The following is a 27,461-nucleotide window of genomic DNA, read 5'->3' as shown; positions in this document are numbered from 1 at the left end:
GAATAAATTCTCATTTGGAGGCAAATTCTGAGGGAATGGAGACTAGAATAGGTCAGAGACATGTAGCTCATTTTAAGTTGCTATAAATGTCCATCTGGATGTAACATTCACTGCAGAAATAATCTTTAGATGTGTGTATTTTATAGTTAGGGAATACAGCGTATAGTCTATAGCATTGTGTACATTTCATTACCTGTCATCTTTTAACTTAAAAGAATAAATTTGTTTCCCAGTGTCGGCCCCTTCAAAAACATCTCTCATTCTTTCTTACTGTGGATGACTGAGATGGTGTGAATATGTATTGATTTGTTTAAATGTGTCAACCATTATACGGTACCTTTAACCCAAGACTAAAAGTTTTGTTTTAATGGGTTCTGCAAATGGAATATACAAATTGATTTTCATTTTATTATTTATTTTTGAGAGAGTCTCGTTCTGTTCCCCAGGCTAGAGTGCAGTGGTGGGATCTCGGCTTACTGCAACCTCTGCCTCCCGGGTTCAAGCGATTCTATTGCCTCAGCCTCCCCAGTAGCTGTGATTACAGGCGTGTGCCATCACACCTGGCAAATAGTAGGGATGATGGGGTTTCACCATGTCGGCCAGGCTGGTCTTGAACTCGTGGCCTCAAGTGATCTGCCCGCCTTGGCCTCCAGAAGTGCTGGGATTACAGGCATGAGTCACAACATCCAGCCCAAAAATTGGTTTATAATAAAGGAAAATGCAGCACAATGTTTAACTGCATTAACTTATTGGATAAAAAGACAAATACACTTGTAGGAGAGCTTCTGTGGTTTATTACTGTTCGAAGGCACAAATGCCTGTTGCTTTGGCTTCCATATTAGACAGTATAAAAATCACTTGACGCCTGTAATCCCAGCACTTTGGGAGGCCGAGACAGGCGGATCATGAGGTCAGGAGATCGAGACCATCCTGGCTGACATGGTGAAACCCCGTCTCTACTAAAAATACAAAAAAAATTCGCTGGGCGTGGTGGCGGGCGCCTGTAGTCCCAATTACTGGGGAGGCTGAGGCAGGAGAATGGCGTAAACCCGGGAGGTGGAGCTTGCAGTGAGCCGAGATGGCACCATTGCACTCCAGCCTGGGCGACAGAGCAAGACTCCGTCTCAAAAAGAAAAAAAATCACTTGATGTGCTTTGTGCAAAATTTCCAGAATCTTATGTCTTATATGGGTGTCATGAAGTGAATAGTTACAAGGTCTTTGTAGAAGGAAGGTGGTTTACATCTGTATGCCCTAGTTGAGACTGTTTTAGGTTTCATAGCAGAGTAACAAACAGGGGAAAATAGCTTCTAATTTTAGTCATGATGTATTCTATCAGTTTAACTTCTTACCATTTTGAGTTTATCCAGTTTTCTCAAGTAATAAAATATATTGCCTAAAGGTTTATTTATTTGGTTTTCTCTTGAGAGAGAACTAGTAAGGCATGCATAGTTAATTCTACACTTACACTATGGTTGTGTGAATGAAAAAAGACCTGTATCAAAACTATTTGATAGGTTACGGGCACAAATAGTGAGTGAGATTAGCTTTTAGTACAAGTTGAATACTTCATGCTGCTGATACGGCACAATGGACTATTTGACTCGAGATTTTACTGGAAATGAGTATTATGGCCTTGACCTTTTCCCATCTCTATGATAGACAAGATTTTCATTTTTTAACTTCACATTTTTTTCCTAAAGTAGCAGCACTTGACATGAGATTTATGAAAAATGTGTACCTTCAGCATCGTGTAAATATTTATTTTACAGAGCCATAAGTGTGATCCTTGGTGACAGGTGGAAGAAAATGAAGAATGAAGAGAGAAGAATGTACACATTAGAAGCAAAGGCTTTGGCTGAAGAACAGAAACGTTTAAATCCTGACTGTTGGAAGAGGAAAAGAACCAATTCAGTATGTTTCAATAAATAGTGTTTAAAGTTATCTTGCCTCGTCCCTGTAGGTGTACTGGCATGTTGGAGCAGTTGTTACAACCTTTAAGAGGTTGTGTTGTTATCTCTATCATTTTTATACTTCAAAACCTAATAATGTTTTCGCATCATCATATAAAGACTGCCTTTCCTCAAGTGTCATTTACTGTCTTAGCATGGAAAGTCGAAATCTCAGGCAAACTTTAAAAAGAATGTTTGTTCTAAACATTGGTTGGAAAAATAATTTTGGAATACAGTATTTCTAGTTGGGTTGAAAGATAAGCATTATTAATCCATTAATATCACAGTAGAAAATTTCTCTAATTTTTGGTATGTCACAACAGCTTGTCCTTAATTGGTGAGGGACCAGTGAGGCTGGAGGTGTTGGGGGAATGTTAGCTACCATTCATGGGGACTTGTGCCATTGGCACAGAATTTCTAGATTGAAAAATTTCGAGGGGGAGAAGAAATAGAAAGGCCCAGGAAGGGTGGCAAATAAGTCTATATGATAAGCTATGTTGGATAGACTTGTTTCTTAAAACTTTTCCATTACTAAACTAGCATCTTTTAGGTTCAGTGTTTTTAGATTAATTGCAAGAAAATTGTGTGTGATACAGTGGGGTCAATTTTGAAATATCATTAAAAAATGAAGGGAAGATAATCAGTAGTTTATAGTAGGAGAGCTGACCAAAGATATTTTAAATTCACTCTGTGTACTTGTGCCTGTTTCTTAGTAACATGCAGGTCACATCTGTTTAAATTTTTCAAGAATTTCTTTAAAAATAGTGGTCCGTAGTCAGATGAGAGAGGTGACTGAACTGAGTTTTGGAAGTTCTTGGTTAATTTAGAATTTCATGTGTTAGGACTTTGCCTGTATCCTATTCTGTTCATCCTAGTCAGTGTCTTATGATTGCATACATTTTCTGGATGCTTGAGCCATCAGCTATCAGCTAGCTTTTTAAAATCACCTTTAAGAAGCAATATTTTCTAATAGTAAATTTATAAACATCTTATACATCTTAGCTTTCATATATAGGGTTACTATGTATTGATTTGTAAACATTCACTGAGTTTTTTATTTCCACAGGGCTCACAACAACATTAAACCAGGATGCTTATGTTCTTAAGTCTATATTTGCGTATACATTGACTCTTGATGGAAAGACTTAAGAAGATCAAGGTCTCACCATTTGTCCTCAATTCATGTGACCATAAGATACTGGTAGCATTGAGTCTTGAAATGATTTAATAATATGAGTGAGGATTTGCTTTCTCCATTAGAGCATTAAGCTAAAACTATCAACATTTTAAACCAAATTGCCTTATTTTTCTTCCAAACTTCATATATGTCTATCAGGTAATATAGGCTTGAAAATTGATATCCTGTGGTGCTAAAGTACAGTAGAAAGAGAGGAAAAGTGTATACATGTTTTATTTTAAATTGTAAGAAAGGGGAATTTAAAAAATATGTAACTGCTGTTTATACATTGGCTCCTTACTGCTTATTAATCTGTATTGTACACATGATGGAATGAAGCAGAAGCTGGGAGTCGGCCTTTCTTCAAGTAACCACCACATGGCTCAGCATCTGTGCCAAACCTAGGCGCTCCTAGTCTGGTCAGTGCCAAGAGGCTACCAGAACATGTGGCAGGTGGCTGGTGTTGGTGTCCCAGCCTAAGAGCCACCTGCTGCAGTTACCATGGCATGCTGAGTTGATGCACCAGGTGGCAGCAGCCATCCATTATTTCCAATGGAGACCTAGCCCAGGCCAAGGTAAAGTTAGTTAATAGCATTGGGATATAGTCACTGTAATGGTGCTATTAACAGTCAACACCATTGTATTTTTTAACTTCGTGTTCTATATCTCCTCAGCCATGTATCTTAAATATATTTTGTCATCATAATCTTTATGGTGGGGGCAGACTTTGCACTTATTGCAGTGCAACACTTGCACTTTAATTTCCTCCAACTGTCTAAAATTAGAGCAAATACATTGGCAATACAGCTGCTTTTGCTCTGAGCTACAATCATGGCTTTTCATGTTACTTACCAAGTGGTGTTTCTGGTTAGGAATCACAGCTGTAAAATTGATTTCAGTTCATTACACTTCTTCATGATGTTGCCCCTAAATTTTGCACACTATATTCTTGTATATTATTTCAAATAAATGGAAAAAAAAAGTTGCTTATCTCTGACATTTACTGGTTAATCTTGGCTGAATTTTATTTATGAGTTCTCAGAATAACAGGTTCAGGAGATGGAAAACATAAGGCAGATTCCTAACAAACACTGCTAATTAGGAGGCTGCTGATGGGATTTTAAAAATAAAAAACAAAAATGTTAATAGTGGAACAAGAGCCATCAGAAAATAAGGACTTAGATTATCTACCAGTTATAGAGAATCGCTATAGAAGAAAAATTTTTATTTTTCACATGGTATCTTTGTTATAAGGTTAAACAGCCCAAAGGTCTGCTGTTAATGATATGACAAAGTGTAACAAAAGCCTTGCTTTATTTAAAGATACAGTATGACATACTTAAACAAGGCCATTTAACCCTGTATCTTAGCTTTGGGATGTGCCGGTGGTTCCTCAACTTTGTTGTCTATTGGAATCATTTTGGGGATTTTTTTTTTTTTTTTTTTTTTAATACTGATGTCAGTCTCCCACTCCCAGACATGTTAATTAGAGTGCAAGTTGGGCATCAGGATTTTTAAAAACTCCTCTGGTGATATGAATGTGCAGCCAAATTTGGAAACCACAGAGCTACATGCTTATTTAGTGAAGGTGGCAGGGTTGGGGGAAGCAGGGTACATATTATATAACGTGTTCATATCCTTTTAAAAGAAGTGGGGACTTTGGGTTTATGTACCCATAGAAGGACTAGGTTATGGATGGAAAAGAAATTTTAGCCTTGTACAGAAATCTGAAAGAGGAAAACATCTTTCTGGAAAAATCAGGTCCATGGAATTAAAAGGTGATGACTCGACATTTTTATGCTAAAGTATAAGTGCTAAAGAGGTAAATAAAGGTTGATAGGAAATACAGAACAATCAATTACATTCTTAAAATAGTAGATAGTAGCTGTCTTTTGGAGTATGTGTTAACTGCCAACTATGAATGGGTTAGCACAAAGTGGAGATCAACAAAAATTTCATATTGTTACTGAAGAGCAGACATAGCCTTCTGAAGCAGCTGAACCATTATGGGATAAACTGGTGCAAATTCTTTGCCTTCTCTACTTCTCACTGATTGAACATAAGCTTCCAGGGCTCCCCTGAAAACCGAAATGAAAACAATGTCAAAATATGACATAAATCACATAAAACAGATTAGGGGATACCAATGTATAAAAATTATTAATAAGCTCATTTCTGCAACTGTTAATGCTCAGTTTCTCAAGCCAAGTGACCAACAGCCTTCACTCATTTACTGGTACTGTTACTACACTGACTATGTTTAGTGTGAAAAACTATAACCATGTTTTCAGTCTGCATTGTTCTTAGTGGTCTAGTCATGTACTCCAGAGCCCTCTGGCTGTGTAAATATGTTCTCAATTTCCCTCTTCCCTGCTTTCCTACTGAAGACGCCTGCAACGGAATAGGCACTTGTGCCTACCCCCAGAGCTCACAAGGGGCATCCTGTGCCTCTGAAAGGCATGCTCAAGAGTACAGGGGGATGGGGCCCTTTGACACATTGGGTAACACCAGTAGATGCATTATAATCCTGTTATTTGATGAACTATGAACAACCAACAACTAGAATAAGTGCTCTTGGACTGTAATTATTGGCAAAATATATGATTGGGAAGCAGTCTGAATTTAATCAAGGGAATGCGGTACCATTCCATTATTTATGATTATGGTGTTCTCATGGATTAGGTTGGCGGTTAGCAAACTGCCTGCAGGCTGAATCTAGCCTGATGCTTGTTCATTTATATATTTGTCTGTGGCTGCTGTCACACAGTGGCAGAGTTGAATAGTTGAGGCAGAGACCATGTGGCCTGCAAAGTCTGAAATATATCTGACTCTTCTTTTACAGAAAAAGTTCATTAGTCCCTGAACCAGATCATCTGTTTACGTGGAGCTAAAAAGAATGGCTACTAGATTAGTTTTTAATTATTGGTCTGTTTAAGTACCAGGTACACAAACAACACATTTTTGTCATAATTATATTTTCTTCAAAATTTCAGTTTGAGATTGGAGCATTTGTATAAAGATGTAAGTTAATACCATTACTCAGTTCACACACAATAGCACTTAATTCTTAAGTGGTTTTCTTTTTGCTCTCAAATACTGAAAATACTAATCTAACTGAGTTTGTTCAAGATTTTTCATTGAATTGTGGGGAATACCCTTCCCCAGAGTCTGGCTATCACTCATCAGTTTGTAGTGCCCTTCCATCCCACCAGCCACTCTCCACGTAAAGGGATTTCAAATCTCTTAAGTTCCAGCCCTGACCTCCCCCTCCTGATCTTTGCTTCTTCCTGTCCTCTGGACAGTTTTATCTGACTTGCTTCCAGGTAGCCCTCAAACTCACTTGTCAAAAAACTGGGGCAGCGTTCAGCCTGCGTTATCTTATTTCAACAAAGGGCACCGTCAACTTAAGGTCTCTTAAGTTCTTTTCCCCTCCTACACCTAAACAGTTACCAAATCCTATTAATTTGCTACACACATTTCCACATCCAGTCCCTCCTCTCCCCTTTGCTTCACTTTGAACCCTTGCTATCTTGTGCCCTAATGATTGCTGTAGCCTCTTAGGTGGTGATCATCCTGGTGCTATTTCTCCCCTGTTCTGGTCAGTCTTCCATATTATAGCAAGAGGTCTCTCCCTGAAGTATTACAGCACTTGCCATGCCCTATGCTTTATAGGAAGTGTGGAAAGGTCTGACTTCTGTATCAACAGTCTTGACTTAGCAGGGTCCAGCATTTTGGAATCCCCGAAGGCTGGCTGCATGCTCTGGTCAGTGCCTAGACTCAACCCAACTGAATACCAGCTTCATCATCAAGCTGCTTCCAGCCCTTTCTATGCTACTGCTGGGTTTTAGATAGCTTGATGTGGCCTAAAAAGACCCTCAAATCATTAGTTTCCATTTTTGTGTTACCAAGTAATGTGCAAAGCATGTTTGCCCCATTTGTATAGCCCAACCTGACTGCCCACCTAGGGTGGCAGATCAAGGTGTGTCTGTTCATACATTACACTGAAATAAAGCTGTCTCTGCCTAACAAAGTAGGGTGTGCCAAAGGGCCTGTTTATCTTTGGCCATACTGAATGTTTCAGTTAAAGAGCCACATTCTCTTAGCCTTTTGCACATTACGTTCCTGTCCTTAGAATACCCTTCCTTGCTTGCTTGCTTACGCAGCTCTTTATCTCTTGGGACTCAGCTTCAAATGCTCCCTTTTAAGAACAGCCTTTCTTAACTCCAGGCAGCAGTAAAGACTGCAAGCCACCTTGGAGTCACACAGGTTTGTGAAACTATCTAACTTCTGTATCAACAGCCTTGACTTAGTAGGATCCGGCATTTTGGAATCCCTGAAGGCTGGTTCCATGCTCTGGTCAGGGCAGGAGTACTTTAAATCAGGTATGTGGAGGGCTGGGCAAGCCCTTGCTGAAGAAGTGTAGCTGTTTTAAATAACATGTAAGTTCATACCATTACTCAGCTCACATACCCAGTTTCAAGTCCTAGCTAATATACCACTCTCAACTGGCATGCAAGATGGAATTTAGTGCTCTTAGAGAACAATGTTTTGTGAGATGCCTTAGTTCAACTCAGAGCTGACCCTTAACGGAGATACTTGTCTATGAAAAAAACTTGCTTCTTTTAGTAATATGCTTCTAGTTGGTATGCCATCCTGGAAAATTGTCTCCACTCCCTAAATGTAGTCCCTACAGAATATATACAGTAAAGAAATCCCCAAGAGCTCATCCGTCTTTTTTTTTTTTTTTTTTTTTTGAGACAGAGTCTCACTCTGTCACCCAGGCTGGAGTGCAGTGGCCGGATCTCAGCTCACTGCAAGCTCCGCCTCCCAGGTTCACGCTATTCTCCTGCCTCAGCCTCCCCAGTAGCTGGGACTACAGGCGCCCGCCACCTCGCCCGGCTAGTTTTTTGTATTTTTAGTAGAGATGGGGTTTCACCGTGTTAGCCAGGATGGTCTCGATCTCCTGACCTCGTGATCCGCCCGTCTCAGCCTCCCAAAGTGCTGGGATTACAGGCGAGCTCATCCATCTTTAAGACAGTGAGATGTATGTATCAGTGTCTAAGAAGTGTTTATATTCACAGGAACTATAATCATTTCACAGTGAATGGATTAGATATATTTGATGTACAAAAATCAACGTAGTTTCGTTGGCATTTAAAAGGATAAGACATCACATAAGTTACACAATATGTAGAAGAAAGATCAGAAATGAGTGGTTAGATTTTTGGGTAGTCATTAAGAACACCATCAGAAGTATGGGGGAAAAAAGATGAAGCTGCCCTCCCACATGAAATTAGAGCAAGATTTTCGAGTACTTATTAAATTACTTCATTTGCTTAAGCAAAACATTAGCTTTCTTGGAAGTCAGGCCAAGCGTTATGTAACAGTCTTAACTCTGGTTTGTAACCAAAATAAGTAGATTATTGAGGTTATCCTTATTGGGAAAAAACAAAACACGATTAGTAGAGGAATGGTTTGTGGTAACATGGCAACACTGCTCAATGTGACAAAAACTAGCCAAGTGGAGGTTTTCATGGAAAACATTGATTTTTGTCAGGCATTTAAATATTCAGTGTGATTAGTAAGTACTGAAATGCGTAAATGACATAAAGATACACTACATGCCTCAATAAGCAGTTAAGCCCAGGCTTTTCCCTGGTTCTGTCCTCCCTCTTGGTCCTATCTCAGGCACTCCGTTCACAGAACTGATAGGTAGCTAGTGACATAGGGGTACCCAGCGGAGAAACATTACCCTCCATCAATGGAGATCTTGGGAGTTCTGCAGAAATACAGAAGAGCTGAGAGAATGGATTCCAGACTGTGGACCCTGGACCACGGCAAGAAGGCAAGGGATCCAAGGATGCACATGGCACCAAGCATTCTCTGACGGTGTAGAGAAAAGTACCACTAGGCTAATAAGGTCTGTGAACATTTTTGCCATCATAACAGTGTACTTCTACTCAAAGAGGGCCATAAGAAGAGTTGCTCTCCACAGCAGATATCCAGAGTAAATGGATTTGAGGCCAACCCCACCACTGTTACAGAGCTTGTGAAATCTTTGCATCAAAAACTCTATCTTTATTGATAACACATTCAACAGTTACAGACCCACAGGCATGAGCCAGGCGGCAGCCTCTGCATCTGAGGGAGCACATGTGTCTGGAGCACCTGCCTGATGCGGGCTGAACACATACAACTGCCCCCACTTAAACCACTTGGTCCCATGAGTAAGTCATTACTCTGATTTTCAAATGAACTTGACTAGTATTCATTTAAGCTCCAGAAAGCATCTGGTGTCAGAAGAAAACAAGAAGGCAGGATAGTTCACTATTTGCCATTTGCTCAGCAGCAGTAGTTACACTATCCTCAATTTGCCCTATTTTATGACAACCTAACACATTACGCTGGGAGGAACAGAATGAGTATACAACAAGGTTTGCCCCAGAAGCTAAAACAAATTTACTGACATTTAAAGAGCAATACTCACCCTCAGTTTGTCTACAGGGGAAAGAAATTCATCCAGTGGTGCTTCAGTATGCAAGAACAAAATTGTTTTTGCAATAATACATAAGAAAGAACATTCTCTAGGACAAAAGTCCCCTCATTGCCAAGAGCCTGGGGTGCAGCAAGAGTATTTTTTTGAATCCCTGAAGGAGAGCTCAATTTTTTGCTAAGGGCATGAAGGTTCTGGAATCAGCCATATGTGGAGGGATGGGTATGCCTTTTTAAAAAAGCATGACAGTATTTCTGAGCATGATTTTCAGTTGCTAAATATAGGCTTAGCAACAGCACTGCTGATGAAATCACTCAGGAGACATTTTTAAAGAGAAGCAAAAGAAAACAGATTTGTGATGTACCCACAGCAGGACAACTGTTTTGGATGAACTCATTCCAACTTGTTAAGACGACAAAAATGACCAACTTGTTAAGATGAGAAAAATGAACCATGTTCAATTAACTGAATCCTCTTTTTAAGATTACCAAGTGTGCTGCAGCTAAATGAATCTTTGGGACTCAGGAAAAATAATCCACACAGACATTGCAAATCCTTGTGTTAGCCCCAGGCCCCAACTCCTCACCCAAATCCAAAGCCTTTCCCGAGGGCAGATTTTACCAGGAGCATTCACCGGGGGGCTGGTAACCTCTCCCATTTCTGTGTCAGATGTTCCTAGCTGAGTAACAGATAAGGAAAAAGAGCAGGGTCCGAGCTAATCTTTATCCACACATATGCCCAGAGGGCCAGTGGCTTATGTAGGATGTGGGCACCAAGCTTGAGGGCTCAGGGTCACTTCTGGAAACAAAGCTGACAGGCTGATTTTCCAACTGACCTGTCGCAGCTTCCTCAGCAGTCTTCCATCCTAACTGAAATATGACCTACGCCACTGGCTGCACCCTGGACCTTCTCGGGGAGCTGTAAAGAAATCCTGATACCAGGCCTACCCCAGAGATTTTGAGGTAGGCACGGGTGAGAGGCCTGGGCACTGGGAATTTTGTAAGCTGAGGGAATGACTCTTGTGCACACACACAGCTTAGAACCGCCTCCTCATATCAGCCCCGTTCTGGCTTTAGGGAACCAACTCATCACCCGGCACTGAGGCCAACAGAGGGCCACTGGGTGTCCTGGGCCCAGACTGACAGAATTGGGATCCCCTGGGAGAGTTGAGAATGACTTCAAGAGCATTTAGAGGCACAGCAGGAGTGAGTTTGAGGAATAAGGATGACAGAGGAGTTGATGGCGTAAAGGTTTTCCAGCTTGGCCAGTTAGGTGATTGTGACCTCCCAACCAAGACAGGGAGTATAAGAGAACGAGAAGGTTTGAGAGAATAGAATTATTTTGATCATTTTGGGGTTGAGATTTCGGTGGGTGGTCACAGATGAGAGCACGTTTACTGGGCCAAGGGCCCACCAATAGGCAGCCACAGGCCTGGGGGCTCTTAAGTATAGAAGGGGTACTAGAGGCACGGGTCTAGACAAGCTCGCCTGGGAACCAAGGCAGAGGGAGGATGAGAAGAACAAAATATGGGAAATGATAGCATTTAAGGAATGGCTAGAAGAAGATAATTCAGCAAATGATGCAGAAAAAAAAAATGGCCAGAGAAGTTAGAACAGAAACAGATGGCTGTGGTGTAACGCAAGCTCTGAGAGGACAGGGCCGTATCTCGGCTTACTTCGTATCCTCAGTTCCTGGCCCAGGGCCTACCATGCTGATAAAATGTGAGCTCAGCATCAATAAAAATGTGTTGAGTCCCAGCTTATGAGTTTACAGAAGGACATGGTGGTCAACTCTAGCTAAAGCTACAGAGTGGTAAGAATGGGAATGTTTGGTGGCGGAGAGGTCTCTGGTGATGGTGAGAGCAATCGCAGGGAAGAGTGTTGCTTAATAAGCCATGTATGACAGTTAAAGCACCCCACCCTGGGCACGGTTGGGGTACATGGGGGTGTGTGCACATGTGTGTGAGGGCACATGCATATGTATGTAAATGCACTCATGGGGCACTACTAGAGGGCCATGGTATCCAAGTGGCTGCTGGGTTGTTCTTGTTTCCTCCTCAGAACTGTTTCACGCTTGGGTATTTTTAAAAGTTCGCTCACATCTGTGTTCCACCAATTCAGTAACTGCAGCACACGAAAATGAAGTAAAAGATGCGGGGCTAGGGCAAAACTTTTCCTAGCAGATGATGATTTTCAAAGGTAGAAATGCATGGTCCTTAGGGTTGCATGGGACACAGGACTGCACATCAGGGATATGAAGGTATGGAATGAAAGAAAGCAAAAGATGTTGTGGCCAACATTTCCAACTGCTGGCTGCTCCAGCACCTGTGCCTAAGCAGTGAGGTGGCCTGTCACCGGAAGGTGCAGTCACATGTGCACACCCCTAGGCCCTGCTCCTTCATCCTCTCCTGCATCCCCACCCTCCTTGGGCTTCCAGCCCAGATGGGTGCCCCTGGAGCACCTGGCTTTACCTGATGAGGAGGAGCCTGTCCTTTTCAGATGGATGGTCATCCAGCCACTGAGAGAAGCGTGCGTGGGACCACTCTGCCCTCTGCAGGGTTGAAACACAATTAGAGAGTACATACACATTCTTTAGTAAACGGCAGCAAGTGCTGGTTCAGAAAGCATTCTCAAGGATTCCCAAGGTGAAACTGCCTCGAAACCTGCCCAAGGGAAGTGGGAAGGGGCACAGGCCTTGGTGTACCTTTCTGACTGCCAAGGAGCCTTCTGGATTTGCCAGTTGATGGTGGGTCAGCAAAGAAAATGGGGCTGCCATCAAAAATTCTTTATGAACACAAATGCCTTGTGTCATCATTAAAGGTAAATTCTGGATGCATCAGGTAATTTTTTGCACTGCTGAGAAAGAAGATGCTGAGCAGTGGGAGTTTTCCTTTACTAATATCTATTCACTGTCAAAGACAGACATCAACAACTAACCAAAGCAGCAGAGGGCCAGGAATCATTCAATGAGTAGGGGCTCAGGATTCACATAAGTAATGGGAAGAGTCACAAAATGGTTCTGGCTTGACTTCATTTATTACCTGGAAAGGAGATTTCAGCTCAGCGGGTGCTCTCGTGAACAAAAACTGAATAATGATGCTGAATGGAATCACATCCCCCAGTGCAGGACTATTGGCTACATGTTCACTTGCCTGGAAGAGCAGAGGTCTAGAGGAGAAAAACATAAGTTATTTCACACTGTTCAATATTGAAATAGGTGATCTGGTGGGACAATCATTCTCCCTGTAGAATAGCATTTTTCCTGGACTGGCCACTGAAGGAGCCTCCACTGCTCAACCACCCTATTCAGCATTGAGACACATGCGCCTCTGCCTCCACACACCCACATGCTCACAGGCTCATCTATCCTTCAGCTCCTATTTGACCCCCAGCTCATTGGTTTGTGAGTCTGACATCCACTGGACTCAGCAAATGCTCCTTATAAAGTTCATCTAGTTACTAGGCTAAAAGCAAATAAAGAATAAAACCAAAGCCTTCAAGTAGTTGTTATTAACAGATTCTTATCTTCGTCAATCCTTTTAGCTTTCATTTAAAATAGAATCCTTCTTTGAACCATAATCAAATGTGGGTACACTCAAACATTTTCTACACAATTTTTCAAAAAGGCAAATATGTCTTTGTATATACAAAGTTATTACTTTGCTGAACATTCCATCAAAAATTTATGCTGGCTCCCTTATACTATATTACATGTCTGGGTTTCACTGTCCACATTTTATAGAAGGAGCAGGCAGGCAAATCCATTCCGCTACCAATTACATACCACCTTGTGCAAAAGGCTGGCGAGAATTATTTGAACTGTTACTGGCTTTGAGCTCTTATGGATGAGAGCTGATTAGAAGCGGAGCTGTGGACATTGAATTCCAAGTGGTAAGATGGCAGCAACATCTCTTGACAGATCAGATAATGATTTTGAACCATGTAAAAGAGCACTGTATTCTGGGGTCTTTCTTCACCCCAACTTAATTACTCTAATTATGAATGAAGGCCTGTACAAAAATAGAGAAGCGAACTTCTTCCCTACACTAATGATAAGGTCTTATGTCAAGAGTCAGGAATGTTCTCAATAGAGAGCTGGTTCTCATTAGATACAGAATTATTATTAGTAAAGATGGCTTTAAATTAACTATTCTACAAGTAAAAATCTATCTCTATCAAATAACATTATGTTGTATTTTCTTTAGCTACTGGGGAAGGATTTCAGTCATGTATGTTGTCTATCACCAGAAAGCCATAAAGCTCCAAACCAGACATTCCATGAGAAGATGACTAAGGTCTTCTTACGGCCACACTGGAAATGTGATGTACCTGCCTTGAAAATCTGCAAGGCCCAAATAATTTCACAGTGTTCAGTGCTGCAGAGAAGAACAAAATATGGGAAATGATAGCATTTAAGGAATGGCTGGAAGAAGATAATTCAGCAAATGATGCAGAAAAAAAAAATGGCCAGAAGTTAGAACAGAAACAGATGGCTGTGGTGTAACACAAGCTCTGAGAGGACAGGGCCGTATCTCGGCTTACTTCGTATCCTCAGTTCCTGGCCCAGGGCCTACCATGCTGATAAAATGTGAGCTCAGCATCAATAAAAATGTGTTGAGTCCCAGCTTATGAGTTTACAGAAGGACATGGTGGTCAACTCTAGCTAAAGCTACAGAGTGGTAATATAAGAATGGGAATGTTTAGTAGCGGAGAGGTTTGGTGGTGGAGAGGTCTCTGGTGATCAAGGTCACCTTGACCGTATCACTCCTCCCACTCCTCCAAGTCAGCACAGAGTCACAGGGGGGATTCTCCTAACCCCATGTTTTCTACAGAGGAAAAGAGAACTGAAAGTAGAGATCTAGCTTCCCTAGCATTCTGAGGTGCTTTAAAGGAAGCCTACTACTGTCTTGCCTCAAAAGGAATACCAGAGTAACTGCAGTGCAAGATCCCCTGGTGTCAAACAAATCAAGAAGGTAGAGTTTGCAGTGACTAGTGTGCAGATCTGGGTGGTAGCTCTGTGTTCCTGCCAGCAGTGGCACCTGATCAGAGAGATCAGTTAATGATCTACCCTACCTGCAAAGCTAAGTCGGCTGCTCCCAGAAGCTGAACAACAAGTTCAACTTGGCTTGAGTCCCTAGAAAACTAGCCTCTATGTGCAGCCTCAGAGCCCACCCCAAGGCCCTACCTAGGAAAAGAGATGCCCACCACAGTGTATTTTTTGCAGAGAACAGGGGCTAGACTTGCCCAAACCCTGAAGTCCAAACAGCAGCTCCAAACAGTTGCTCCACCAAGTGTCAGAGCCCATCCCATGGTCCAGCCTAGGCAAGGACTATGGAGCATAACCTCTGGACCTGTCTGTCTAGAACAGTGATCCATCTAAACCTAGAGCCCAGCCTGCAGACCTGCCCAACTGCATAACCCAAATAGCAATACTCCCCAACAGGGAAATACACTTTGTGACCCTGCCGGATACCAGAAGCAATCACAGTTCCCAGCCGGTAGCTCCACCTGATTGCAGAGGCCAGCCAGTAGTCTTGCTGGAAGGTGAAGTTCAGCCAGCAGCCCCATCCAAGCTCAGAACAAAGGCAGAGACTCAGCCAACTAGAGAAACTGACAGCAAGCTCTGCCTCCCTGGGGTTGTTATCAGTTGGCTCATCCAGAATCACAGGCTAAAGTAAATAATGAAATTCAATCTATGCTGAAGAACACCTCTAAACGATGGAAGAGGTGGCTGTCTCCTCAAATGGACAGACATCAATTCAAGGACATGAGGATTATGAAGAATTAGGGGAATAATGACGCCACCAAAAGAAATTAATAAAGCTCTAATAATGGACCCTAAAGAAATGGACATCTATGGAATGACTGACAAAAAATACACAACAGTCCTCTTAAGGAAGTTCAGCAAACTACAAGAATATATAAATAAAAAGTTAAATGAGATCTGGAACACAATATATGAACAAAATAAGAAATAGAAACTATAACAAAAACCAAAGAGAAATTCTGGAGATGGAGACAACAACAACTGAACTGAAAAATTAAATAGCAAGTTTTAACCGTAGACTTGTACAAAAATTTCAACCCAAAGAGAAGTTCACCAAGACACATAAACTGGCAAAAATCAAAGACAAAAAAAATTGAGAAAGCAAGAAATAAGAAACTTATCACATACAAGGAACTTGTAATATGGTTACTAGATGATTCTCAGCAAAAACCCTGTAGGGCAAGATAAAATGAGATGATATATTTAAAGTGCTGCCAACCAAAAAAGCTATCCTTCAGAAATGAGAAATAAAAACTTCCCCAAGCAAATGCTAATAAGGTTCATTAGCAGTAGGCCTGCCTATTGAAATTCCTAAATGGAGTTCTCTAAGCTGATATAAAAGGTTGCTAATTAATAAAATATATGAAAACACAAAAATCAATGCTATAAATAATATAGAGTCATACTCAGAAAAACCTAGAACTGTAATTGTGGTCTGTAAAATAATTTTATCTCTAATACGATCTTAAAACTATTAAAATTATAGCTCAAGGCCAGATGCAGTAGCTTATGCCTGTAATCCCAGTACTTTGGGAGGCTGAGGTGGGCAGATCACTTGGGGCCAGAAGTTCCAGACCAGCCTGGCCAACATGGCAAAACCCTGTCTTTACCAAAAATACAAAAATTAGCCAGGCATGGTGGTATACACCTGTGGTCCCAGCTACTCAGGAGGCTGAATCACGAGAACCGCTTGAACTGGGAGGTGGTGGTTGCAGTGAGCCAAGACGGTGCCACTGCACCCCAGCCTGGGTGACGGAACGAGACTCTGTCTCAAAAAAAAAAAAAAGCAAAAAAAAAAAAAATTATAGCCCAAATTAGGGATACAAATTGCAAAATGATGTATATTTTGAAAACAAAATATTAAAATGTGTAGGGAAGGGGAACAAAACTGTAGAGTTACTATATGTTATCAAAATTCGGTATTATCAGCTTGAAATATCCTGTTACCAGTATATGGTTTTTGGAAGCCTCATGGTAAGTACAAAGCAACAATCTAGAGTAGAGGCACAAAACATACATAGAAAGAATTCAAAGCATACCACTACAGAAAACAATCAGACCACAAAGGAGGACAGCAAGAGAGGAACAAGGAAACAAAGCATCCACACAACAATCAGAGAACAAACTACAAACTAGTATTATTGAGTCCTTACCTATCGATAATTATTTCTATTTTAAGAGCAATAAAATCTCCAGTAAAAGACAAAATGGCTGAATGTATTAAAAATAAGACCCAGCTATGTGCTGCCTACAAGAGATTCAACTCCATTTTTTTTTTTGAGACGGAGTCTTACTCTGTCACCCAGGCTGGAGTGCAGTGGCCAGATCTCGGCTCACTGCAAGCTCTGCCTCCTGGGTTCACGCCATTCTCCTGCCCCAGCCTCCCAAGTAGTTGGGACTACAGGCGCCTGCCACCATGCCCAGCTAATTTTTTGTATTTTTAGTACAGACGGGGTTTCACCATGTTAGCCAGGATAGTCTCGATCGCCTGACCTCGTGATCCACCTGCCTCGGCCTCCCAAAGTGCTGGGATTACAGGCGTGAGTCACTGTGCCCGGCCTGAGACTCAACTCACTTCTAAGGACACAAAGAATAAAAATGAAAGTGTGAAGAAAGACATTCCATGCAAATGGAAACTGAGAGAGGCAGGGCTAGCTATACCTATCAGACAAAATAGACTTAAGCTCAAAATAATAAAAAAAGGCAAAGAAAGCCATCACGATAAAGGTGTCAATTCATCAAGAGGATATAACTGTAAATATATCTGTACCCAACATCAGAACACCTAAATAAGTAAAGCAAATATTAAAGAATTTAAAGAGAGAAATAACTTACAATGCAGTAATAGTAGGGGACTTCAATATCTCACTTTCAACAAGGGCAGATCATCCAGATAGACAGTTAATAAGGAAACACTAAACCTGAACTACATTTTAGATCAAATGGACCCAACAGACATATACAGCATATTCTATCCAATAGCAAGGGAATACACGTCTTCTCAAGTGCACACATATCTTGCTTCAGGATATGTCATATGTTAGGTCGCAAACCCAAGGCTGAACAAATTTAGGAGAAATGAAATCATATCAAGTATCTTTTCTAATCATAATGGTATGAAACTAGACATCAATAATAGGAGAAACCTTGGAAATGCCACAAATACGTGGAAATTAAACAACATGCCCCTCAACAACCAATGGGTCAAAAGAGAAAACCAAAGATAAATCAAAAAACATATTGGAACAACTGAAAATGGAAATGTAATATACCGAAACGTATGGGATATAGCAAAAGCAGTTCTAAGAAGGAAATCTATAGCAACAAATACTTAAATAAAAATAAACATCTCAAATAAACAACCTAATAGTACACCTCAAGAAACTACAAGAGAGGAACAAATTTAAGCCCAAAGTTAGCAGAAGAAAAACAATTCAAAGATCAGAGCAGAAATAAATATAGACTAGAGAACCAGGGGGAAAAAAAAATCAATAAAGAGTTTTTTGAAAAGTTAAACAAAATTGACAAACCCTTAACTAGACTAAAAAAGAAAAAGAGAAGACTTAAAATTGGAAATGAAAGAGAAGATATTACAACTGGTACCACTGAAATACAAAGGATAATGAGCGATTACTATGAAAAATTATATGGCCACAAATACAGTAACCTAGAAAAAAATGTATAAAATTCCAAGACACATATAATCTACTAACACTGAATCAAGAAGAAATAGAAAATAGAAATAGAAGAAACAGAAAATCTGAGCAGACCAATAATGAGTAAAGAGATCTGATCCATAATAAAAAGTCTCTAATCAAAGAAAAGCCCAGGACCTGATGGCTCCACAGGTGAATTCTATAAAAGGTTTAAAGAAGAGCTAATACCAATCCTTCTCAAACTCTTCCAAAGAAATCAAAAGGGAAGGAATACTTCCAAGCTAGTTTTAGGAGGCCCTGATACTAAAGCCACAAAATGACATAAAAGAAGAAAGTTACAGGACAATATCCTTGATGAACATAGATATGAAGATACAAAATCCTCAACAAACTACTAACAAACTCAATTCTATGGGACATTAAAAGGATTATTCACAATGATCAAATGAGATTTCTCCCTGGGAGAAATGCAAGGATGGGTCAACATTGATACATCAATAAATGTGATGCATCATGTCAGCAGAACAAAACACAAAAACCATATGATCATTTTATTAGATGCAGAAAAAGCATTTGACAAAATTCAACACCCTTTTATAGTAAAAACTCTCAACAAATTAACGGTCATATACAATAAGCCTACAGCTAACATTATACTTAATGGTGAAAAGTTGAAAGCTTTTCCTCTAAGATCAGGAACGAGACAAAGATGTCCACTGTCAGCAAGCACTTTTATTCATTATCCTACTGGAGGACTTTGTCAGAGCAATTAGGCAAGAGAAAGAAAAGGCATTCAAATAGAAAAGAAAGACATGAAGTATTACCTGTTTGCATATGACATTATCTTATATATCCAAAACCAGAAAGATACCACCAAAAGAACTAATAAAAGAATAAGGTCCCAGGATACAAAATTAAGACAAATCTAATCAATAACAATGAATGATCTGAAAAAGAAATCAAGAAAATACCCACATATAATAGCTACAAGAAAATAAAATACTTAGGAATAAATGTACTTAGAAATAAATTTAACCAAGGAAGTGAAAGATTTGTACTGTGATGTTTTACAATGTTTTAAAAACTGTAAAACATTGATGAAATAAATTGACAAAGACATAAATAAATGGAAAGCTATTCTGTGTTCATGGACTGAAAGAATTAATATCGTTTAATGTCCATACCATCCAAACCAATTTGCAGATTCAATGCAATCCCTATGAAAAGTCCATCGTCATTTTTCCCAGAAATAGAAAAAATAATCCAAAAATTCATATAGAACCATAAAAATCGGCCGGGCGCGGTGGCTCAAGCCTGTAATCCAGCACTTGGGAGGCCGAGTCGGGTGGATCACGAGGTCAGGAGATCGAGACCATCCTGGCTAACACGGTGAAACCCCGTCTCTACTAAAAAATACAAAAAACTAGCCGGGCGAGGTGGTGGGCGCCTGTAGTCCCAGCTGCTTGGGAGGCTGAGGCAGGAGAATGGCGTGAACCCGGGAGGCGGAGCTTGCAGTGAGCCGAGATCCGGCCACAGCACTCCAGCCTGGGCGACAGAGCGAGACTCCGTCTCAAAAAAAAAAAAAAAAAAAAAAAAAAAAAAAAAAAAAGAACCATAAAAATCCCTGATTAGCGAAGACAATCATAAGTAAAAATAACAAGCTGGAGTATCACTACCTAATATTAAACTGTATTACAGAGCTGTATAGTAATTAGAACAGCATGGTACTGGCATATAAATAGAAACACTAAGGAATAGAACAGAACATAGAGCCCATAAATGAACTCACACATTTACAGTCAATTGATTTTCAACAAAGGTGCCAAGAAAAGACAATGGGAAAAGGACAGCCTCTCCAATAAAGGGTGTTGGGACAACTAGATGTCTACCTAAAGAAGAATAATTTGGATCCTTATGTCATACCATATAAAAAATTAATCGATTTTCAACAAAGGTGCCAAGAAAACACAATGGGAAAAAGGACAGCCTCTCCAATAAAGGGTGTTGAGACAACTGGATATCCACCTAAAGAAGATTAATTTGGAGCCTTATGTCGTACCATATAAAAAATCAAAACAGATAAAAGTCAAGGTGTGGTCTTGAAAGGACTTGAAACTAAAAAAACTAGAAGAAAGAAAACAAAGGAGGAAACCTCCATGAAACTGGTCTGGAAGGTAACTTTTTGGATTTGACCCCAAAAACTGAGACAATAAAATAAAAAATAGACAAATGGGATTAAAGTAAAAAGCTTCTGCAGAGCAAAAGAAATAATAAGAGTAAAAAGACAACTGAGAGATTAGAAGAAAGCCATACATCTGATAAGAAGTTAACATTCAAAATCTGTAAGGAACACAAAAGTGGCAAGAAAACCATCCAATTTAAAAATGTGCAAAAAACCTGAATAGATGTTTCTCAAAAAAGTCATATAAATGAACAATAGATATATGAAAAAATGCTCAACATCACTAATCATAAGGAAAATGCAAGTTAAAACCACAATGAGATGTCACCTCATGCCTGTCAGAATGGCTATTATTTAAAAAAATGAAAGACTGTGAAGAGAGTGTGGGGGAAAGGGAACCCTTGTACACTGTTGGTGGGAATGTAAATTAATACAACCGTTTTGGAAAACTGTATGGCAGTTCCTCAAAAAACTAAAAATAGAATTACAATATGACTCAGCAATCCCACTTGAGTACATATTCTAAAGACTTGAAATTGGCATGTTGAACAGATAGCACACTTCCATGCTCACTGCAGCATTATTTACGATAGCAAAGTTATGGATCAATCTAAGTGTCTGTCAACGGATGAGTGGATAAAGAAAATAAGGCATATATACAAAACAGAGTACTATTCAGCCTTCAAAAAGAAGGAAATCCTGTCATTTGACAACATGGACGAGCCTGGAGGACATTATTTTAAGTTAAACAAACCAGACACAGAAAGACAAATACCACATGGTCTCACTTATTTGTGGGATCTTAAACAACAGAACTCATAGAGGCAGAGAGCAGAATGGTAGTTACCAGAGGCTAAGCGGGGAGGAAATGGAGAGGTTTTAGTCAAAGGGTACAAAGTTACAGTTAGACAGGAGAAAGATGGTTTTTGAAATCTATTGCACAACATGATGACTCTAGTTAGTAGGAATGCATAATACATTTCAAAATTGCTAACAGAATAAATTTGAAATGTTCTTACCACTAAAAATGCTAAGTGAGGTGATGTTTTAGTTTGAATTAATCATCCCACACTGTACACATAATATCACTTTGTACCCCATAAGTGTATACAATAAAGTTAATTCATTTATTCTTCCAAAAATCCTATGAGTTAGGTACTATTACATCCCCATTTTACAGATGGGTAAACACAGGCATAAAGAAATCCAGTAAAAGCTAGAAGTGGCAAAGCAAGGATTCAAACCCAGACAGCTTGGCTCTTAATTCTGCAATGCAGCGTCTTTTAGAATACCAACTATAGCAAGTATTCATCCTGTTTCTAGAACAGCTATACTGGTTCACAGCCAGAAACAAAGACCCCTAGAGAAAGTACAATTTTGAACTGTTAACAACTTGTATAGAAAAACCTGAGAAAACTAATGTGCACAGGATCATAATTTGAAGGTCACATAATTATCACCTCTCTGGGTACTCCAAATTCTATCTTTGGGTCAAAATGGACCTCTAGTCACTTACCTACTTGAAGCATATAATCACAGTCTCTTTCGGAATTATTTTCACCAGGTGTGACCTTAAGCTCCTTTGGGGTAATGGGTGGTGTTGTCTTAAAGGCCTCTGGAAGCTGACTCTGGGTTGGAATGGTGACGAGGCTATGTCTCAGCTCTGTTCTCCATAGACTGGTCACTATTTGTCCCCAACAGAAAAAGCTGAAATATCTTGCAGCCCTATGGTCCCTGGATGCTGAGCAGCTGACATTCCCACACAGCTCCCTGAACTCCAAATCCAGCCCATGACTCTAACCTGCTTACTGTGACGAGGCTGCTCTCCTGTTTAAGCTACTGCAGGGAAAAAGTGGAATGAGAAGTCCCTCCCCTGGGTCACAAGTTCATATTATAGGTCTGGTATGCCCAGGCCCTGAAAAGGGACTTTGAGGGATGCGAAGGATAGTGGGACTCATGCCTTCACTTCTTCTCTTTTTGTTTTTGAGACAGAGTCTAGCTTTGTCACCCAGGCTGGAATGCAGTGGTGCAATCTTGGCTCACTGCAACCTCTGCCTCCCAGGTTCAAGTGATTCTCCTGCCTCAGCTTCCCAAGTAGCTGATGACAGGCACCTGCCATCATGCCCAGCTAATTTTTGTAGTTTTTGTAGAGACAGGGTTTCACTATGTTGGTCAGGCTGGTCTCAAATTCCTGACCTCAAGTGATCCACCCGCCTTGGCCTCCCAAAGTGCTGGGATTACAGGCATGAGCCACTGCGCCTGGCCTCATGCCTTCACTTCTGTCCTGCCATCCCTGGTTGTCGTGTTCAGCAGTACATTGGTCCTGTGAGTTTTCCCTTTCTCCATTAGAGCCCATTCTTTGCTCATGCCAAGTGATAGAGCAGGATTCATCTTGAACCCCAGTTTACGATGTGAGAAGACCCGGGGGTGGGGGTAGGGTTCAGTCCTATATGACAGTCCTTGATTGTTAATGAAGAGCAGCCATATGGAATCCTATACTACCTCTACAACAGGAAGGTGATCAAGAATTTTGGTCCTCCCATCTCTCAGTACTTCCTATATGAAGCTCTCTCTATAAAAGTCCTTATAAGTACTTTAGAATTAAGTGCTAAGAAATGCTTAACTTTCTTGGCCAGGTGTGGTGGCTCACACCTGTAATCCCTGTAAATTGGGAGGCCGAGGCAGGCAGATCCTGAAGTCAGGAGATTGAGACCATCCTGGCTAACACAGTGAAACCCTGTCTTTACTAAAAATACAAAAAATTAGCCGGGTGTGGTGGTGGGTGCCTGTAGTCCCAGCTACTCGGGAGGCTCAGGCAGGAGAATGGCATGAACCATGAACCTGGGAGGCGGAGCTTGCAGTGAGCCGAGATCGTGCCACTGCACTCCAGCCTGGGTGACAGAGTGAGACTCCATCTCAAAAAAAAAAAAAAAGAAAAAAAAGAAATGCTTAACTTTCTCATAGGAACTGATACATTTTCTGCCTTCTGATAATGAGAATCAGATAGCTGATTCTGTTTCTCTCTTATCTTTGGCTTCATGAAGTTTAAAGCCAAGTTTGAAACTTATCTATAGCAATTTAAGTCAGTTTTGTGGTTTGAATATTTATGTTTTTTTCCTCCAATATATTTTTGATGCAGACTGTAAATGATACAAGGAAGGAAAGAAGGACAGAAGGGGAAGGACAAGGAGGGAGACAGACAAGGAGAGGGAAACAATCTGAAGAGTACGTGCGCATAACAGCATGTCTAGCAGCCAGGCCTGGTAAGAACCAGCTCATTTTAAAATGGAATCTTCTGGGTAATCACCTGTCCCTCCCCCTACTTTTTTTTTAGATAGGGTCTCACTCTGTCCCCCAGGCTGGAGTGCAATGGCAGGATCTCAGCTCACTGCAACCTCTGCCTCCTGGGTTCAAGTGAGTCTTCTGCCTCAGCCTCCTGAGTAGCTGGGATTACAGGGGCGCGCACCACTATGCCCAGCTAATTTTTGTATTTTTAGTAGAGACAGGATTTCACTATGCTGGCCAGGCTGGTCTCAAACTCCTGACCTCGTGATCTGCCCGCCTTGGCCTCCCAAAGTGCTGGGATTACAGGCGTGAGCCACCACAGGACTGTCAAAAAGTCCATGAAAAGCAAAACTAGATTTGATTCTGTATTGTGCATCAGTGTCATAATTACCTGTAAACATCAAACACAGACATTTTGTTTTGGGTGGTTGTTTTAAGAGGCCGAAAGAACACAGCTTGAGCACTCCCTTCTCCCTGACTCCAGGTGGAATTTTAAACACTAGCAAGTTAAAAAATAAATAACCATCTAAAGTGCTTTATGAAACAAAAAGAAATAAGGTGTTATAAAATGCAGATACACCAAATGCCACAATATCATTCTTAGAGGATAATATTCTAAATATAGCAGCACTTTCAAGGTAAACTTTACAGGCAGAAGGTAGTGTTAATTTGTCAACTATTAGGTCTCAAAAAAAAATGCATTTCTACTCAGCAAGATTCACATTGAAACGACTCATAGCTGTGCAGCTGACAGTCTTCTGACAGCTTGTTAAGGCCAATCATGAAGTAAAGTAAGATAAAAATCCTGTTGCTTCTGTGTCCACATCCAACATCAGTGGTATCCTGAGACAGATATAGGTATCATTCTCTTCCGTGCCACTTGCCACCACCCTATCTTGACCTCCTCTTGCAGAAGGACCTGGGAAGGCAGCAAGACCACTAAGTATGTGTACTGAGGTCTGGAACCAGCACAGAAATGAAAGTGGGAGAAGGAACATGATTCCCTTCGAGGGGCAGGGCACAGGTGGCCATGCTCCCTACACCAGACACAATGAGGGCCTTTGAGAGAGAAGAGAAAGTGTTGGAGGCCTGCAGAAGGTGAACATTTCTATGAAGATTCTTTAGGGAGGCCTAAAGAGGCACGAGGGGCCATGTGGGTCCCAGGAGAGAATGAAGCAGGAGGCTGATTTGGGTTCAAAGTAGAGAGGTTAGAAAGGTCCCTAACAGTTTAGATTGTCTATACCAGCATATCAGGTAGGAAAGGAGGCAGGGATTTGGGCAGACATTCTCCAAGAATAAAAGCGTACATTTGGCGAAGTGTTCCATGTGTACTGTCTGGGAGTGTGAATGCAGCAGAAGACAGTGAGATGAGGCATTTCAGCAGCAGGAGGTGGCCACTAAAGTGGGGAGTTTAGATTCTCTTTAAAATTTTCTGATTTTCCTGGATGATACACATAAGCATTCAAATCCTGTTCCAGGACCATTCAGACTGAAAACAAACAGAAACTTCTGGAATAAAATGTGGGGTATGGTGGTTACAAGCACAGGCTTTGGAATCAGGCAACCTGGGTCTAAAATGTGGCTCCCAGATTCTCCCACTTTGCTGCTGTGGGTTTCAACTGCCTCATGGGGATCATACCTAACTTTTAAGTGCTGTGAGGGCAAATGAGAAAGTATCAGTAAAACACTCAGCACAGGCTTGTTATAAAATAAATAACCAAATAATAGTTGTCAGAAATAATAAAAATGATGATAAACTAAATAGTCAACTCTTCATGTTTACCTGGGTGCTCCTAGCACTGCCAAAGTTGTAGCAAAGAGCAACAAAACAACTAAGTACAAGATGGTGGTTGCCTTCTGGCTGTAACCCGAAATCTGAAACTTAGAATTAAGGATCCAGAAACCTCAGAGAGACAGTTATTTCAAGGGATGGGTTAGGGCCCCAGATTCACAAGCGGAAAGAAAAGACAGAATGCATCTGGAGGGTCTAGTGTTAAAGGTGCTAAAAACGTGAGCTACAGAGATGGCCTTCTTTCAGTTCTATAAACATTCAGGCACAGAGGTTTGGAATTTCAATCAACAGAGGACCATCAATACAATCTGTAGACCCAGAAAACCCTCATCACTCCTACAATTAAAAACAATGGACAGGAACACTACATTCTAGTTATTGACAGTTTTCTTCTTCCACTGCTCCTCATACTAAAAGATCCATCAGAAAACAGCCCCTATCTTCTGAGAGCTTTCATTGCCCTTTCATTAAGCCTAGATGGAAATGAGTTTCCAGCAGAGCAGACTGTGGACATCATCAGGGACAAGCTGTCCCTTCAGGAGCAAAGGTGGTGAGGCCTGCCTGAAGGCAGGGTCTGTGCCCCTGAGCTGGTGAAAAGCATTTGGTCCCTTTTCTGCCCTTCGCCTCACAAAGATCTATACTGACAATGTCAAGGGTCACAGCTTTGTGGCCTCTGGCCAGGAGGAGCTGACGTAACAACCTCACAAACACTACTTAGGGAATAATGCCATGCTGCAGAGAGGCGGACAAAGATGGGGTCTCTACGGCTCTGACATGTGTGTCTTGTGTAGAAATACAAATCACCCAGGGGCAAATCACTAATGTCAACAGCTTTCAGAGGCAGCATTCTCTACTCAGTATGAAAAGATTCCAGCTGCCTGAGAAACTATAATGTAAACAGTAAAATGTAAATACATGCAAGAAGCTTGCCGGCTTACATAAATAGTCCACTAATATCACCATCAAGAAGGAAGTGCCCTGTGGCAGATGGCTGCATGATGGGGGAAGGGAGCACCTACTAAGGCCTGTGTGTGTATGTGTGAGGGCGTGAGCATGTGTGCACATGCTGGATGGGGTCTGGACTGGAAACTCTCTGGCTGGCACTGTCATCCTCCATTATGAAGGGGCCCCTGAACTGAGCCTATTGCCCTCCCCTGCAGCCACTGCCCCTAATTCGAACTGAGGCCCTCTGTGGCTATTGCAACCTACTGGTTTTTGGCTGTTTGGCTGCCAGTTTTTCTTGTCAGCTCACACCTGCTCTTTATTGTGTAATGTTTCAGTACATTTTCTTTTATTACTTTTTAGCTCCATAGTTATTTTTAAGTAGGAAAAACAATGCAAGAGAGATTTAAAAATAGTATTTGACTTTTCTGACTACAAAAATAAAATAAGGCAGAAAATTTTAAAAATATAAAAACTCTAAAAGGAAAACCCCAAAGTGACAATCTTACTCAAAGATATTTTCATGTTTTTCCTTTTTGTCTTTTATTCTCCACTCAAATACTTTTATTCCTTTATTTTATATTTTGGGACAGGGTCTAACTTTGTCATCCAGGCTGGAGTGTAATGACCAATCACAGCTCACTGCAGCCTTGATCTCCCTGAGCTCAGATCCTCCCACCTTAGCCTACCCTGTAGCTGGGACCACAGGTGTGCACCACCACACCTGGCTAATTTTTCTATCTTTTGTAAAGACAGAGTTTTGCCATGTTGCTGAGGCTAGTAAATGTTATTATTTTAAAAATAGTAGAGGTCGGCCAGGTGCGGTGGCTCACGCCTGTAATCCCAGCACATTGGGAGGCCGAGGCAGGCTGATCACCTGAGGTCAGGAGTTCGAGACCAGCCTGGTCAACATGGTGAAACCCCATCTCTACTAAAAA

General features: G+C 41.0%; 2 protein-coding genes across 9 annotated transcripts in view; one reads left to right on the top strand and one right to left on the bottom strand.

The window, feature by feature from the left end:
- Nucleotides 1-4,124, top strand: part of HBP1 (HMG-box transcription factor 1) — a 33,816-nt gene extending 29,692 nt beyond the window's left edge. For 4 of the 6 annotated variants that reach the window (XM_033195066.1, XM_033195069.1, XM_033195070.1 and 1 more), the window contains 2 exons: nucleotides 1,771-1,912; nucleotides 3,017-4,108. In XM_033195066.1, the coding sequence (XP_033050957.1) occupies nucleotides 1,771-1,912; nucleotides 3,017-3,034 (160 nt within the window). In that variant the 3' untranslated portion in view covers nucleotides 3,035-4,108. Of the gene's footprint in view, nucleotides 1-1,770; nucleotides 1,913-3,016 lie in introns of all 6 variants that reach the window. The other 2 variants (XM_033195065.1, XM_033195064.1) reach the window with 1 other exon arrangement.
- Nucleotides 4,125-4,340: 216 nt separating this feature from the next.
- COG5 (component of oligomeric golgi complex 5) overlaps nucleotides 4,341-27,461 on the bottom strand; it is a 378,471-nt gene continuing 355,350 nt past the window's right edge. For all 3 annotated transcript variants that reach the window (XM_033195062.1, XM_033195061.1, XM_033195063.1), the window contains 3 exons: nucleotides 12,661-12,787; nucleotides 12,091-12,170; nucleotides 4,341-5,205 (listed from right to left, as the gene is read on the bottom strand). In XM_033195062.1, the coding sequence (XP_033050953.1) occupies nucleotides 5,091-5,205; nucleotides 12,091-12,170; nucleotides 12,661-12,787 (322 nt within the window). In that variant the 3' untranslated portion in view covers nucleotides 4,341-5,090. The remainder of the gene's footprint in view (nucleotides 5,206-12,090; nucleotides 12,171-12,660; nucleotides 12,788-27,461) is intronic.

The sequence above is a fragment of the Trachypithecus francoisi genome, unplaced genomic scaffold (genome assembly GCF_009764315.1).
Source record: "Trachypithecus francoisi isolate TF-2019V2 unplaced genomic scaffold, Tfra_2.0 Lachesis_group4, whole genome shotgun sequence".
In the NCBI taxonomy this organism is placed as follows: Eukaryota; Metazoa; Chordata; class Mammalia; order Primates; family Cercopithecidae; genus Trachypithecus; species Trachypithecus francoisi.
This window is presented reverse-complemented; position numbering and strand designations above follow the sequence as displayed.